Raw genomic sequence first — 16,443 nt, 5'->3', positions numbered from 1 at the left:
GTCAGGTAAAAAGCCAATTGAAAATTTACAGCCAATTATTTATTATCTTAAGATTTAAATTATAGACGTGAGTTCGGGGCGTCATATCCCCGAATACAACAGGGAACACGCGGAGATTAACGACAACAAACTTTAAACTAAGTTTACTGCCGACTTCCAAACCGTAGGTGAAGAAGACCGCTACTATTAAATGTATGTTAGAACAAATATACAATGAAAAAGTATAATAACTCACCTATCAAACTCTCTTTTCCTATTCTTACTGCTCTCCCCACACTCCGGACTGGTCGGCGATTGAATCGTGTCCAAATTATGGCTGGACCTGGCTAAGGAGAATCTCATTCTCTGTCCAAGATCTACCGTATTCCTCCTCTCAAATTTAGGCAACTCCTCCTGCAATCGGTCACACTCTTCCACGTCTTTCTTAATCTTTATCCTCGTCAATTGCTCTGGGTTACTCCTAAAAGACTGACTGCTGTATTTCTCCCTCAGGAAATTCCTCCGTTCCTCTTTGTATTTCTCAATCCGTTCTCTACTCAATTTCTTGTCCGTGTCGAATGGTATTAGGTTTTTGATGTCGGTAGGGCGTTGTATCAAACACAGTTTGTTTTCGGTCGTTGGAGTTACACTAGCTTTTTGTTCATTCTCTTCCGTGTTCAAATTTAAATCTGGCAGAAATTTGGATTGTCTCTTAACATCTCTCACTTCTAAACTTTTCCGTCTGTCTATATAGTTTTTCTCCGAACCGAATTCCTTTACAAACGCGTTTTCGTCTAACGATCGCGCGTTGCATGAATTTTTAGACAACTTATACGTTTTCGGAGAGACTGGTGGCGGTAGTTTCATCTCTTTCTTTTCAATCTTGTCTTCCTCTTTCCTCTCCAAGCTGGGGTATTTAATTTCAGCCTTGAATTTTTCAAACGTAAACGGTCCTTTCTGTTCTGTGGGACTTTCAAATCTAATCGCTAGCTCTCTAACGTTCAAATTAGATACTTTAGCTTTAATAATATTCCCATTGTCTTTTTCAGTTTTAATCAATTCATTGTCGACTTGATTTATTTCCAAGCCTTTATCGCAAATTTTTAAGGCTTCGACGTTGATATTGTCAAATTCTTGTCTCGCTTCAACAAGAGCTAAATTCTCGTAGTGCCTTTCATCCTTCTCTGGAGTCTCGAGAATCATAGCATTGACTTCCTCTATGCTCTTTTTGAAGAATTTAACTTGACTGTAAACATCTACATTATCATCAAATTTCGTTTGTTCTGTTGGTGTTTCCAATATAATTAGATCTTCAGCGAAATCTTCAGGTTGGCACGCCTGTTGTGTTGGCAAACTCGCATCGGTTTCAGGTACTTGCGCTTCTTCGACTATCGATAGGTTTTTCTCCAAATCTATATCTTCGTATACAGAATCTCTATCATTAGTCGGCGTGTCAATATTGTCTATGGGTTCATAATCTGGCGTTTTAGTTTTACTCGGAGACCTAAAAGTGATACTAATGGTAGATTTCAACGGGCTTTTCAATGGGCTACCAGGCGAGCTTTTTGAAGTGCTAGATGATTGCAAATTGATATAGTTAGGCCTAGAGAAGTTGTAGCTTTCATATTCGTCAAGCTTTGGCAGGCTGTTAGTGTAGCTGGATGAACTTTCATGCGATGACGTCATTACTTTAAGATCACAATTCTCATAGTTGACCTCTTTCTTTTTATCAGAATTATGTTCCGAATTAGACGAGGTAGATACAGCCGATAGTCTATTTAGATTCTGATAGCTAATATCTGTAGAATGTACAGGACTATGTTCTAAACTATCGTGTAACTCAGCCAGATTGTCAGTAGCGACATTTCCATAATCAGTCGCTTTCAATTCACATTTTAAACATTTTTCTTCACCGCAATTGTTACAATCAGCACTTTTTATAGTTATTGTGTGTTTGTTGTGTTCACTAAACTCAGAATCGCTCTCTAAAGGGTCGTACACGGGTGTTACAGGCGTTATAGGACTAGAGTTTATGGTGCTTGTTGTTAGATTACTAGCAGAGGTGTTCTCAATGGGCCAATCAACTTTGATCAGAGTTGAATGGTTATCTTTGCCGTGCCAACTGAGTCGGGAGCTGATTGTGACGTTATTATCGTCTATCGTGATTGGGTGATGCATGCCGCTGTATCGCGACGGGTTTTTAGTCTTTCGCGGGGAGTTACGCTCTCTGAAAAGCCGGGAGAAGCGCTATTAAGCTCTATGGATGAAATGGTTTGGGCGGACAACGTCAGAATGCAAACATGACAGATTTGCAAATTGTCAGGTATTAGTAATTTGTCACAAATGGTAAATAGACAGATTAGCAAAATGACAGGTTTGCAATATGACAGATTTTGATTTGAAGACGGAGTTACATTCGCATTATGGTAAGTAATATTTGTATTTGTTTGTATTACGTATTTTTAAAAGGACATCATCATCCACAGTTTTACTGTTGAAAATGTACGTTGATTTATCCTGACAAAGAATTTTGTTGATGATGACAGCGTGATTTTAAATGGCGTAAATGACAATTGCTATGTATGCATTTCTTTTTTAAAATGGTCAAGCTACAACATCACAAGCATTCAAATGTGATAAATGCAGAAAGAAACATCCATACGGTATGAAAAAAATGTTATGAAAAAATTGAATCTATTTTTAAGAGGTATGGCCACTCGAGATCACGGAGTTAAAACATATTTTAGAATAAATATGTTATGCCATAATCTAATGGGTGAATTTTTGAGCATTTAGTTCAACCCTTCTTAAAATTTCACCAAAGACAAGAATATTTTTGCTATTCAAATTTATGAATAACTAGCTGCGTCCCGGGGCTTCGCTCCCGTGGGAATTTCGGGATGAAAAGTACCCATGTGTTATTCCAGGTTATATTCTACGAGTGCACCAAATTTCACGACAATCCGTCCAGTAGATTTTGCGTGAAAGAGTAGTTGACATACACACATATATTCTCACAAACTTTCGCATTCATAATATTAGTAGGACAGACAGACAAGACAGAGTTTGACGTATGCTCACCTCATTTTGACATTTCCAGGTGAAGTTTGGAAGTCGGAAGTCGAAGACTTTGGACTATCTCTGTCCTTGCACAGTCTGGAATGAATTGGAATTAATTGATACTGATTTAATCATGTGTTAATTCCTTACGGGGTGGACAGAGCCACGAATTTCGAAACTTCAAGATCATGTATAGCTATGAATTAATGGATACACAAATAATGAGTGTTAAAGAGATATACTCGTATGTATATCTTTCTCATCTGAGTGTTTTCCCGGTTGCTTCCACAGCCGTTGAGCGTCAGAGGCCAAGGTTCAGCAAACTTTAATGTAGTAATTATTGGAAGTTTTACACGTTGGAAAGATGATTGAAGAGATACTTCTTGAAAGTTGTCATTTTTAAAAGTCGTCATATTAAAAAAGTTGTCTTTTTTGAAAAGTTGCAATTTTTTAAAACTTTTTAATTTCGAAAATTGTAATTTTTTAGTTGTCATTTTTGTAGTTGTCATTTTTAAAAAGTTGTCATTTTTGAAACGTCATTTTTGAGATGTTGTCATTTTTGAAAAGTTGTCATTTTTGATAAGTTGTCATTTTGAAAAGTTGTCATTTTAGATAGTTATCATTTTTAAAAAGTCGTCGTTTTTAAAAAGTTGTCATTTTTGAGATGTTGTCATTTTTGAAAAGTTGTAATTTTTTATAAGTTGTCATTTTGGAAAGTCATCATTATTTAAAAGTCGTCATTTTTGAAAAGTAGTAATTTCCGTAAGATGCATTATTTGTTGTCCACTGACCGCTTGGCGACGTCAGCGCGCGCGGGGCTGCAGACGCGCGGCTGGCAGGGCCGCTTCTCGGGCGCAGCGCGCGCGCGCGGCGACTCCCCGTCGATGTAGCGCAGCGACGACAGCTCCCACTGGCGCGCCCGGCGCCGGCTGCCGACCACACCACTCAGTGTCGTCAAACTACCCCCGACATCATAGGTAATAATAATAATTGCCCCCACACATTCCAATGTCCTGCACTTTTTAAAAATTGTTTGCGACCACGCTTTGGATTGCGCCCCACACCATTCTAGATAAAACATCTCACAAGGCCTCTACATGTTGGACCCATGTCCCCATGCAAGCCTCAAAGGACCGCGCTACGGGACGTGAAACTCTTGAGATACAAATAATAATGGTAAATGGTGTTGGATCTGTATCCCCACGCAAGCCTCTCAATGGACCGGACTTAGTGCCGCGAATTCCAAAAAAAGGCAAAACAATAATAATAAATCACACAGATTGAGCTAGCCCCAAAGTAGGTTCGAGACTTGTGTTATGGGATACTAACTCAACGATACTATATTTTATAACATATACATATATAGATAAACATCCAAGACACGGGCCAATCAGAAAAAGATGTTTTTCCATAATGTGACCGGGCTTCGAAACCGGGACCTCTCGGTTCAGAGGCAAGCACTTTACCACTGCGTCACCGAGGTCGTCAAAATAGCCGTTAGGTTTGCATGCCCTAATTAAAGTTAATGCAGAGTAAAAATTTGACTGGGAAAAATAATAAAGGAATTCAATATAAAAATATAATAATAAACAATATAAATAAATACACTAAGTAGGACAAATCACACAGATTGAGCTAGCCCCAAAGTAAGTTCGCGACTTGTGTTATGGGATACTAACTCAACGATACTATATTTTATAATATATACATATATAGATAAACATCCAAGACCCGGGCCAATCAGAAAAAGATAATTTTCCATCATGACCCGACCGGGGCTCGAACCCGGGACCTCTCGGTTCAGAGGCAAGCACTGTACCACTGCGCCACCGAGGTCGTCAATAAAAATCAGTGTACAGCGAACATCGCGCGGCATCGTGTCAATGACCTCGGCTCGCGAATCAGCTGTGAGCCGTGAGTTTGTGCGCGTGTATCGCTGTAGTAAAAGCACTATTCCTTACATGTTTTAAACTTTAGCGTTTGTTTTGATAGGGAATTCTTTAAAATATTAAGGACGTTTTTTTGGATGAAATTACGGTTACATGATAAATTAGAGAAATATGCAAAAAAAAAAATCAATTCAACTTTGAACCTCATTATCTCGGAAACTACCGACTTCCCAGGCACGGTTTCTCGAGGAAAAATGTTCATATTAATGGGGAGATTACGTAGGTTTCGGCAATGTCGGAGGTAATGTTACACCGTATATAAAAAAAAACCATGTGTCACAAAAATTATATATAAAAATAAATATGTATAAATAAAAAGGTTAAATGTACAAAACATAAAAGATAAGTAAACATAGGACGCACCTCTCTAACAGTTCCTGATCATTGTCGAGCTCATCCTGATTCCTCCTCGGGCTGGCCTCTACTGAACACAACCCGGACTCCGGCGGGGTCGAACACAACGAGTCCTGTATATTGAACAATATATATATATATATATAATAAACTGGCATTTGCCTGCAGCTTCGTCCGCGTTAATTTTCCGAGATTAAAGGTACCCTATATCTTTGTTCAAAACTTCAAACTTCAGGAAGATTGGTTGAGTAGATGGAGCGTGAAGAGGTAACAAACTTACCTTCGCATTAGGATTATAACAATCGGTCCCGTAGATAATACGTGAAAAGGTAACAAACGTACAAACTTACATTCGCATTTATAATATTAGTTGGATTGGGAATTTTCACTGCACATTGTATTCATTTGAGGGTAGATTTCTGAAAAAAGATATTTCATTGGGGGTCTTTGAACTACATTCATATCAAACATTAAAATCGGTCCAGCGGTTTAGCGACACCTATCACGCCACATACACAACGTCGCTGACGCAAAAAGCGGACTACACCAGCCACGTAGAAGATTCACGACACTACGAACAGATGGCGCTACGGTCAACTCACAACAGAAGCTGACAAGCCTAGAACGCGCAAACGGTGCGTTTTCGATTGTATGCATATATACAAACCTCCGACATGACACCGTCTGCGGCGTGCGGTCGGCGGGCCGGCGCTGCGGGTGTTCGCAGAGCGTTCAAAATCAATCATTCATAATATTGACATTACTACGGTACAGAGTAATGTAAAGTCATATAGTAAAACTCATTCTTGTCTTTGTTAAAATTTGAAAAATTGTAATCCGCAGCAGTCGAAACGCTCTGCGAACCACCCAACACCTAGCATGGCGCGAAAATCTTCCCTGCGATGGCGGTCGTGCGTCACAACCTGTGACTCCCGCTGCAAAACCTTCACTCACAGGCACTTTTCTCACACAAAACTTGAAATTGCACACAAAGCACACAAATTACTAGCATATAGAGACTGACCTGTTGTTCCACATACTGCAGGTGGGTGTCGTCCTCCTCGCTGAACATGTGCAAGTCCCTCTCCTGCGGAGACAGTCTCAATCTCATGTCCGCCAGCTCCGCTTGCCATGGCTCGAAGTAGGAGTCGCACGATGCTGATCTGTCACAATGATCAATGAATCAATTAATTTAAGAACATTGTTCTTGTCGGTGGAGCACTTTCCATCTAATTCTGTCCTCAGCCATTGATTTCACCTCCCTATACGACACGAGTTCTGCTTTCTCTTTTATTTCATCTAGAATCTTTGAGAGGTTGAAGATTCTTTTCCTCTTCTTGCTTCGATTTTTCCTTCAATCAGATATTTCATAAAGTTGTCGTGTCGTATAAGGTGGCCAAACATCTTTCCCCTTCTATGATGAGAATGGGATACTTGACCAATTTATGTTTCGACGCCTATTTGGAAGTCCTTTTATAATAATATAGTGAAAAAATTACTGACATCGTCATATCGAGTGTATTATTGCTAACACTGGTGTCAGATTTTATTCAAGTCGCCTAAAGGTATCTGACGTGACTTTTACAACTCCCCACCGCCATCTAGTGGCAGGTAGTCGCCTACACACTAGTGAACTAAACTGTCCACCAGTGTGCAGGTTTCCTCACGATGTTTTCCTTCACCGGAAGCAAGTGGTGGTCTATGAAAACTACTATATATGAGTCAGATTGGTATTAGTATACAAACTCATATAGCACGAGTAGGATACGAACTTGAGATCTTTCGATCCACAAGTGGGCGTCTTAACCATTACACCAATTCTTATCATTACTGTGATAATGACAAAAAAAAGTGTTTATTTCAGACCAACAGTCCATATTATCTATACTATTATTATAAAGAGGTAAGCGATTATGAGTTTGTATGTTTGAGGCATATAATATCCGAAACAACCGAACCGATTTCAAAAATTCTTTCACCATTAGAAAAGGATGGATACATTATCCAAGATTGCTATAGGCCACATTTTATTTTAAAATTCCCACGAAAGCGAAGTTCCGGGCAACATCTAGTAATTTATAAATACATTCCCTTAAAATAATAAATTTATTTTAAATTGACAATGCTTTCAAAAACATGACAAAAATAAAATCACACATTTTTTGAGTCGTTCAAACGCTCCACACTAAATGACTAAGAGTTAAAACGTTTGCAGAAAGAAAGCTATGTTTGTTCGACAGCTACATTAAATATTACGTTTACGGTGATGATTTCTTAGCAATAACACACTTGATGATGATCCAAAAGAAAAAAAAAACCCAGTTTTTAAATTTCGACGGTCTAAATATGCAGTGTGATAGCAAAACAATACATAGGCCGTATGTATTTAAGGTTTAAATTGTGTTTCATAGCACATACCGAGCGACAGGCAAGACTAAGGCAGTCCGACTATGAAGTATATGTTACCTGGTGTGGTGTATATGTTACCTGGTGTGGTGTATATGTTACCTGGTGTGGTGTATATGTTACCTGGTGTGGTGTATATGTAACCTGGTGTGGTGTATATGTTACCTGGTGTGGTGTATATGTTACCTGGTGTGGTGTATATGTTACCTGGTGTGGTGTATATGTTACCTGGTGTGGTGTATATGTTACCTGGTGTGGTGTATATGTAACCTGGTGTGGTGTATATGTAACCTGGTGTGGTGTATATGTTACCTGGTGTGGTGTTTGAGAGGAGCCGGAGCTGCGCGCGCGCGCGGCGGCGGCGCGTCGGGCTCCGAGCCCAGTGAGTCGCACGACCGCGCCGGGCGCAGCGGCGGCGGCGGCGGCGGCCGCTGCTCATATTATACGATACACACCATACATTTTAAATTACGCCAAAAAAATTTAAGGCTCAATATTAATGAACCCCATTGAACGTTGTTGAGGTTTGCGTTAATTGTCAGAAATATTTCCTAATCCATGGAAAGTTTCCTGGAAACTTCCGAAACTGCCGGCAACCTTGGAAGTTTTCAAATAATATTTTTTACTATATTTATATGCATATAGGCCTTAAGGAACACGGCATTTTTATTTTATTATTGTATAATTTTATCGTCTGTAGCTTTTATGGTCTTTTTTTGTTACTAACAATACAAACATTAAAACTTTATTACACAAAATTTCTGAAATTATAATACCAATGTCTTCGACAAATACGTACTCTTACATTTGTAATGCATTCGCTTGATGCCATTTAAAACCCTCGTCGATGTTATTGTAAACAAAATAAACGATTATGAAAACTTCCAAAATCACCGTAACTTTGGAAGTTTTCGCGAATATTTCTCGAAACATTGCTGTAAACTTTCAAAGTGACGAAAACTTTCTGTAATTTTCACCACTATTGCATTTATCCCAAAATATCAATGAATTTACGGATGTAGTTTGAAACTCCAAATATTCCAATTCATAGTTTATCGTGTCCTCTCGCTCTCGCGTGCAATGACCCCGGCATAGGCGAAAAATAGATAAATAAAAAAGAATTGCCAGAATTTATCAATGAAATTCGACTTTGTGCGAACCGCTGCCCTGAGCCTACCTTTGCTATGAAGCGTAGTAGTCAGCTGGCACACTCTTAAGAATTATAACAAATTAATATATTTTATAGATATAGATTTGACGACCTCGGTGGTGCAGTGGTAAAGTGCTTGCCTCTGAACCGACAGGTCCCGGGTTCGATCCCCGGTCGGGTCATGATGGAAAATGATCTTTTTCTGATTGGCCCGGGTCTTGGATGTTTATCTATATATGTATTTGTTATAAAATATAGTATCGTTGAGTTAGTAAACCATAACACAAGTCTCGAACTTACTTTGGGGCTAGCTCAATCTGTGTGATTTGTCCTAATATATTTATTTATTTATTTATAGATTCTTTTTGATAAATTTTGGATTTCGATTTTTTATGTTTTGACTATGCACATATTATCAGTAAAAGGTATGTAACGATAGCCCCATTTTCCATACTTCAAACTACATGAATGCAAAATTTCAAGATCATTGGTCGAGTAGATACAGCGTGAAGAAGTAACAAACAAACAAACTTCCTTTCACATTTATAATATTAGTTACGATTAGTATAACATTTTCACCTTATTTGTTTAATGCAATGATTTGCATCGTTTGAAAGAAAAGTTAGAAACAGACAGAAGTGAAGTGCTACTTTGTATTATACCATGTAGTATAGTGATTACTCACCATAGCGGGGGTGAGGGGCAACTCCGTGGGTGAGGGTGGACGGCAGGTGCGCGGGCGCTGCAGCTTGTTGCGGGAGAACAACCCTCGCCAACCTGACGGCGATCGTTTCAACGCACGTTTGGCGCCTGAAATATATTTATTTAATTCTAATAAATCTATACCAATATTATAAAGAGGTAAGCATTTGTAAGTTTGTATGTTTGAGGCGGGTAATCTCCTAAACTACCGAACCTATTTCAAAAATTCTTTCACCGTTATAAAGGTACATTATCCAAGATTGCTATAGGCTATATTTTATCTCGAAATTCCCACGGGAGCGAAGCCCCGGGCAACATCTAGTCACACTATAATTTTTCCGTGTGTATATATTTTTATTTATGTCTACAATCTCAGCAATGTGACACAGTAGAACTTTTTCTTCATAAACCCAGTTTTTCTGCATGGATAGAAATCACCAGAGACAGGCATGCATGGAAAGTGAGTGGGGAGGCTTTTGCCCAGCAGTGGGACATGTTATAGCTATTTAAAACAATCACACCAGCGTGTAGACACTTCTTCTTTTCGAATCGAAATAGCAGACAAATTATATAAATCTAGTTCAGTGAATTCAAGGTCAGAGAATTGTAATAAATATATATAAACTACATAAAATAGATATATTTAGTATCATTATGATAATTCATAGACTGTAACAATGCAGCTGGATCTAAATACGAAGATTTAAAGTTGGTCGGAAAGTACATTTTAAAAAAGTATGACATTACATAAAAACAAACTTAACCATCATAAAAAACAAAAATTTTGCATCAACTTTTATTAAGAAGTGATCACCGTAAACGTAATATTTAATGTAGCTGTCGAACAAACATAGCTTTCTTAGCGGGCATTTTCGCACGTTGTGACGTCACTCATACAGTACGGAGCGTTCGGACGTGTCGAAAAATGTGTGATTTTATTTTTGTCACATCTTTGAAAGTATTTTCATTAATACAGTATTTTTTTTGTCACTGGTGTTTCTAATAATATAAGGGCCTTGGAATAGTCATCAAAACAAAAAATTAAAAAAATGTCAACTAGCGTAATGCCATGTCATTAGCGTCGTACAATTCCTCTATATATATTTTAGGAGTTCAAAAATCATTATCGTATCAGCACAAACCTAAGTCTACATTTTTAACATTGTAATAATATAAAGATATTTTTGAATTTTTAATAGCATTAAAATTGTGCATTATAATTAGTTTTGTATCGTCCCCATTTTAATTAAGTATATTGTTTGTGTTTATGTTTTTTTATTTTTTTTATGGCATCCGCGGAAGACCAGCGTCGTGGTTTCAAGCCACGACATCATGCTGAGAGAAGACCAATTTGCAATTTATATAGATACGTATTTGTATTTTTGTCGTGAAATGATATGAAATATTTTCTCTCTCTCTCTCTCTCTCTCTTTCCTTCTATAGAGTTTGATAATTAACAGTAAAGATATTTGTTCCCGATGGTCACACAATAATTTTTGAGAGAAAGCCATCAAATATGACCTCACCTGACAATGGTAGATCTAGTACGGTGTGATATTGAGGCAGATTGTTAGGTCCCGATCCAACCTGCAAATATTTAAAAATTATATATATATATATATACAAAAAACAAAAATGTTTGTAATTATTCTCAAAAGTGTTTTCTAATCTTAAAAATGTTTGTATATATTTATTTATTTTATTGTACATTATGCATATTTTGATATACATACATTCATACATGATAGTATTATAAAGAGAAAATATTTGTATGGCAATTAAAAGATTTTCGTCTAAATGTAAGTGTGAGGAGTGAAGTTACATCAAGAATTCTAGAAATTGTACAATATTAAATTTAGCACAGAGACGAAACGTTCAGGAGTGATATGTACGATTATAAGAAAAGTACAATTTTACAAATATCCAAAACGTCCAATTACAAAAATTACCCAATTACAAAACGTAAACATCTAAACATAAACATAGGCATACGGACCTCAATATACTTAGGCCTCAGGTCTCCAGTGGGTCGCAGCTGCGTGTCGTATGCGCGGGCGGCGGCGGGCGGCGGCGGGCTGGCGGGGAGGACGGTGGGCGGGCGTCCGCGGCGGCGCGCCTCCTCCAGGCTGAGGGGGGGATATATGATGATACACGAGAAAAAAAACGGGTTGTCGTCTACTGAATTTTAAATCAGAAGGCGAATTTTCATTTCACTTCTCACATTCGAGTGAGAGTGAGACGGACATCACACTGCGCCATTGTGACGCGCCGGCAACCACACCGCAATGTGATTGGTTCGCTGCGTCTCACTTCGAATCGATTCGAAGAGTAAGAAGTGAAATGCAAACCCACGCTTAACATTTTTTTACCCGTCACAAAATTGCACAACGCCGCTAAAGAAGATTTAACTTCAAAAATTAATAATGAAAATACCTGACGTCGTAAAACTTAAGAAATTTTCGTCAATTCGGCCGCACCGGCTTTATATCGATAGCTCAGTTGGTAAGAGCGCATGGATTCGATTCCTGGATTTTTTCATCTCAATGATTTTTGAAAATTTGTTTGAAAAACATTGTGTGACACGAAAACTTAACAAAACCATTCTAGTATGATCGTCGTCCACCTGCTAAGTTCACTAAGATGAACCTCGGGCACCTTTTCGTGCTAGCAGTCCACCTCACTTACCTAAGTGAACCAGGGGCACTTTTTCTTGTCAGCGATCCACCTATTGAACCACGGGTAGTTTTTCTTGTCGGCGATCCACCTAGGTGAACCACGGGTAGTTTTTCTTGTCGGTGATCCACCTAGGTGAACCACGGGTAGTTTTTCTTGTCGGTGATCCACCTAGGTGAACCACGGGTAGTTTTTCTTGTCGGTGATCCACCTAGGTGAACCACGGGTAGTTTTTCTTGTCGGCGATCCACCTAGGTGAACCACGGGTAGTTTTTCTTGTCGGTGATCCACCTAGGTGAACCACGGGTAGTTTTTCTTGTCGGCGATCCACCTAGGTGAACCACGGGTAGTTTTTCTTGTCGGCGATCCACCTAGGTGAACCACGGGTAGTTTTTCTTGTCGGCGATCCACCTAGGTGAACCACGGGCACTTTTTCTCGCCGGTGGATCAATGATCACAAATATTATTTCAAAATTGAAGTTTGTATAACTTTGGAGTGTGAATGATTCCCAGCTCCCTAAGCTAGGAAGTAACCTGTGTTTTAGGGAGTAGTGCATAAAGATACAAAGATTACATACCTTAGCAATTTGGTCGGCGGGTTGAGAGGTAGACTCTTGGGTCTGCGGCCGGAGTCGTGGCCGCGGAGCTCCACAGCCTCACACTGCTCCTGAAATGTAAGATTTGTACACCATACATTTTTAATTATAGTCATAACATTCAACATACATATTACATAGTCATGTTGTTTAGTATGGTTCAGAATGTTGGGCCACATGGTGACGGATGAAAGGCGACTGCATGTTGCGGAGATGAGGATGCTTCGATGGATGTGTGGATTGACAAGGACATGGATAAGACAAGGAACGAATACGTGAGAGGAAGTCTCAAGTCAGCACCAATCATAGGAACATTGGATAGTAATAGACTAGAGGAAGTCTCAAGCAAAATTGGAAAGTAATAGGCTTGGATGGTATGGTCACGTTATGAGAAGGGAGGAAAATAATATTGTAAGAAAGGTTATGGATTTGAAATTGAATGGGAAAAGAAGTAGGGGCAGACCGAAGAAGAGGTGGATTGAGTGCATCAGGCAGATTATGGCTGAAAAGGAAGTAACAGATCGGTTAACATCAGACAGGGAGAAGTGGAGGAGACTGATATGCTGTACCCACCACACCTAAAGTGGGATAAGGGTAGGCTGATCATGTGCATAGTCAAAACATAAAAAGTCGATTTTCAGTGATAAATTCACTGGCAATTCTTTTTTATTTATTTATTGCCGGGGTCATTGCACGCGAGAGCGACAACACGATAAACTATGAATTGGAATAATTGAAGTTTCAAACTACGTCCATAAATTCATTGATTGATTTGGGATGAACGCAAACCTAAATAACTTTGGGCATAAACGATAATATTAAATTTTGATTACTCACATGTATTAATAGGGTCTTTAATATTAAGCCTTAAATTTTTTTTGCATAATTAAACATTTATGCTGTATAAGTACTTTACAAAAATTAAATTTTTGACACAAGCTTTTATCGTAGTCAGTAAAATAGTAAGCCGTTGTGGAAATCCACACACTTTACACATCGACTTTCATTTTTGTGTTTATTTTAGTTTAAACGTATTAAAATAACAGACAAACTCACGTGGTCCAGTGAACTAGGCCCGGAGTCCCCGGACTCCGCCCCCTGCTCCTCAGCGAACAGCTCCTCGGCGTAACATATCAGGAACTCCGTCACCACCGCCTGTCGACATTTACAATGGTTACACACTTTTTTTTTATATAGCATTAACTTCGTCGCTCCCGTGGGAATCCCCCCCCCCCCACACACTGCAGCACGTGCGCTACAATCGCCATGTTGCGCGCCGTCATGTAGCCCCACCCGGCGGCCGCAGCCCCGCGCACCTCACCTGCACGGCGACCCCCTGCAGCGCGTGCGCAGGCGCGGGCGAGCGCAGCAGGTTGGGAGCCCACACGATCGCCATGTTGCGCGCCGTCATGTAGCCCCACCCGGCGGCCGCAGCCCCGCGCACCTCACCTGCACGGCGACCCCCTGCAGCGCGTGCGCAGGCGCGGGCGAGCGCAGCAGGTTGGGAGCCCACACGATCGCCATGTTGCGCGCCGTCATGTAGCCCCACCCGGCGGCCGCAGCCCCGCGCACCTCACCTGCACGGCGACCCCCTGCAGCGCGTGCGCAGGCGCGGGCGAGCGCAGCAGGTTGGGAGCCCACACGATCGCCATGTTGCGCGCCGTCATGCCGGTCTGCGCGCCCAGCAGCGATATCCGGCGGAGGTGGCGCATCAGGTACGATAGGGTCCTGACACAAAATTACCACGTTGTTTACCGAGGCACGAAAATAACGGATTTCAACGAGAGGTGACATGTTAAGCCTGAGACGTAGTCGAGGGCGTTAATCAATTAGGATTAAAAATTTTTTGTGATACATAGTGGTTTATACGACACCTGCCTACAATGATAATGATATAAGACTTTTCCCGTAAATTTATGTCACAGCTTGTGCAGTTTCATGGATCCACGGTGGCGTTTACTAAAAACACTAGACGACGATATTTCGATATAATTTATCATCAAATATATTTGATGATATATCGAAATATCGTCGAAAGAAACTACAAATTGCAAATAAATTTAACAATTTTTTTTGTTGTTAAAAAAGAACAACATTCAGGCCAGCCAGTCTTATTATGAGATGAGAGAAAAAAAAGTAAGTAAAAGTGACCGGCGATGAAAGTCGGCAATCAGCCAGCGAAAACTATTAGGAGTTTTCTTTTTTTTTTTAAGAATTTTTTTTAGAATCGTGATCGCTGTCATTGTATTTTGATATAACACGGACAATATTCAGGTCCAGCTAGATTCGTATTTGTTTCAGCCGAATTACTTTTTCCCTCAAGGGCGCAATAGATTTTTCATACAATATTTCCGCCCTTATTTTTCGTTCGACTTCATTTACGTGCTTTCCTTTAAACATGAATGATTCTTTGTGATTATATAAAAATGTCATTTTTAACCCCCGACGCAAAAAGAGGAGTGTTATAAGTTTGACCGTCTGTGTATGTGGCACCGTAGCTCACCAACGGGTGAACCGATTTGGATGCGGTTTTTTTTATTTGATAACTAATTTTTATGCGTATCACAGATATGTTTGATCAAAATCGATGTAGTCGTTCAAAAATTGTAGCGAAATGAATATTGAATGTTAGGTATTTTTCTTTTAATTTGTCTAACAAATAAACTTGTTGGCACAAGCTTTTACTGTTGTCAAAGAGATTTTATTGCATTCAAAATATCAAAAAGATTTCTTTATTTTGATAATAGACGGTGAAGATTGCGGTTAAAATGCTCGAAAATTCACCGCATGCGCCTTTATGTGTGGCGTCACCTGTAGTGCGGCGGCGGCAGCTTGTGCACAGTATCGCGCACCGCGCGCAGCTTCTCGCCGTCGTCGCGCTGCTGCACGCCGCGCACGAAGCTCGAGTACAGCTGGTACGTGCACAGCGGGTTCGGCAGCTCACTGGCGGCAAACAGACAAACATAACACCTGTCACTTCTCATGTCCGTGATCTTTGTTAACCGCTTTATATTTGATTGTGAACTAAATCTAAATATAGATAAGATTTAAGCTATTTATAATTCAATCGTTTAATTGACGATAAACGGGCAGAAATGGAACTCGGATTACAGCCTTTAGCTTTTAGGCTTTCACATTATGTATGTTTGTTTGTTTATAACTATTAGATAACTCAGAAATAAACACGCCCGTAGCTAGATAAAGGTATATACTAAACATAGAAAACATAAAAACAATATTTAGTACGATGATTGGAAGGATTTTTTCGGATTAAAAAAACTTACCGGAAATACATTTTCATGCTCTTGATGTTTGATAACCTCCTACAATTTGATTTTAAACTCTAAATATAGATAAGTTCTAAGCTATTTTTTTATTATTATTGTAAGTGGCCAATCGTTTAATTAACTAGATAAACGGGTCGAAATGGAACACAGATCAGCCTTTAAGCTTTCACAATATGTATGTTTGTTTGTTTGTAACTACTAGATAACTCAAAAATAAATATGCTCATAGCTAGATGAAGGTATATACTATATACAAAGAAAACAAAATAATATTTAGTACGATGATT

The 16,443-nt window shown here is 39.5% G+C and overlaps 1 protein-coding gene across 1 annotated transcript in view; it reads right to left on the bottom strand.

The window, feature by feature from the left end:
* Window positions 1-16,443, bottom strand: part of CdGAPr (Cd GTPase activating protein-related) — a 32,918-nt gene that overhangs the window by 2,463 nt on the left and 14,012 nt on the right. Inside the window, exons 13-25 of the mRNA XM_053765874.1 lie at window positions 15,681-15,812; window positions 14,447-14,597; window positions 13,926-14,024; window positions 12,852-12,940; window positions 11,597-11,726; window positions 11,127-11,187; window positions 9,584-9,708; window positions 8,061-8,179; window positions 6,367-6,505; window positions 5,352-5,455; window positions 3,831-3,968; window positions 3,061-3,135; window positions 236-2,206 (exon numbers count right to left, since the gene is read on the bottom strand). Coding sequence (XP_053621849.1) covers window positions 236-2,206; window positions 3,061-3,135; window positions 3,831-3,968; window positions 5,352-5,455; window positions 6,367-6,505; window positions 8,061-8,179; window positions 9,584-9,708; window positions 11,127-11,187; window positions 11,597-11,726; window positions 12,852-12,940; window positions 13,926-14,024; window positions 14,447-14,597; window positions 15,681-15,812 — 3,333 coding nt within the window. The remainder of the gene's footprint in view (window positions 1-235; window positions 2,207-3,060; window positions 3,136-3,830; window positions 3,969-5,351; window positions 5,456-6,366; window positions 6,506-8,060; window positions 8,180-9,583; window positions 9,709-11,126; window positions 11,188-11,596; window positions 11,727-12,851; window positions 12,941-13,925; window positions 14,025-14,446; window positions 14,598-15,680; window positions 15,813-16,443) is intronic.

Source organism: Plodia interpunctella, chromosome 28, assembly GCF_027563975.2.
Source record: "Plodia interpunctella isolate USDA-ARS_2022_Savannah chromosome 28, ilPloInte3.2, whole genome shotgun sequence".
NCBI lineage: Eukaryota > Metazoa > Arthropoda > Insecta > Lepidoptera > Pyralidae > Plodia > Plodia interpunctella.
Note: the sequence above shows the minus strand (reverse complement) of the source record. Positions and strands in the feature narration are given on the sequence as shown.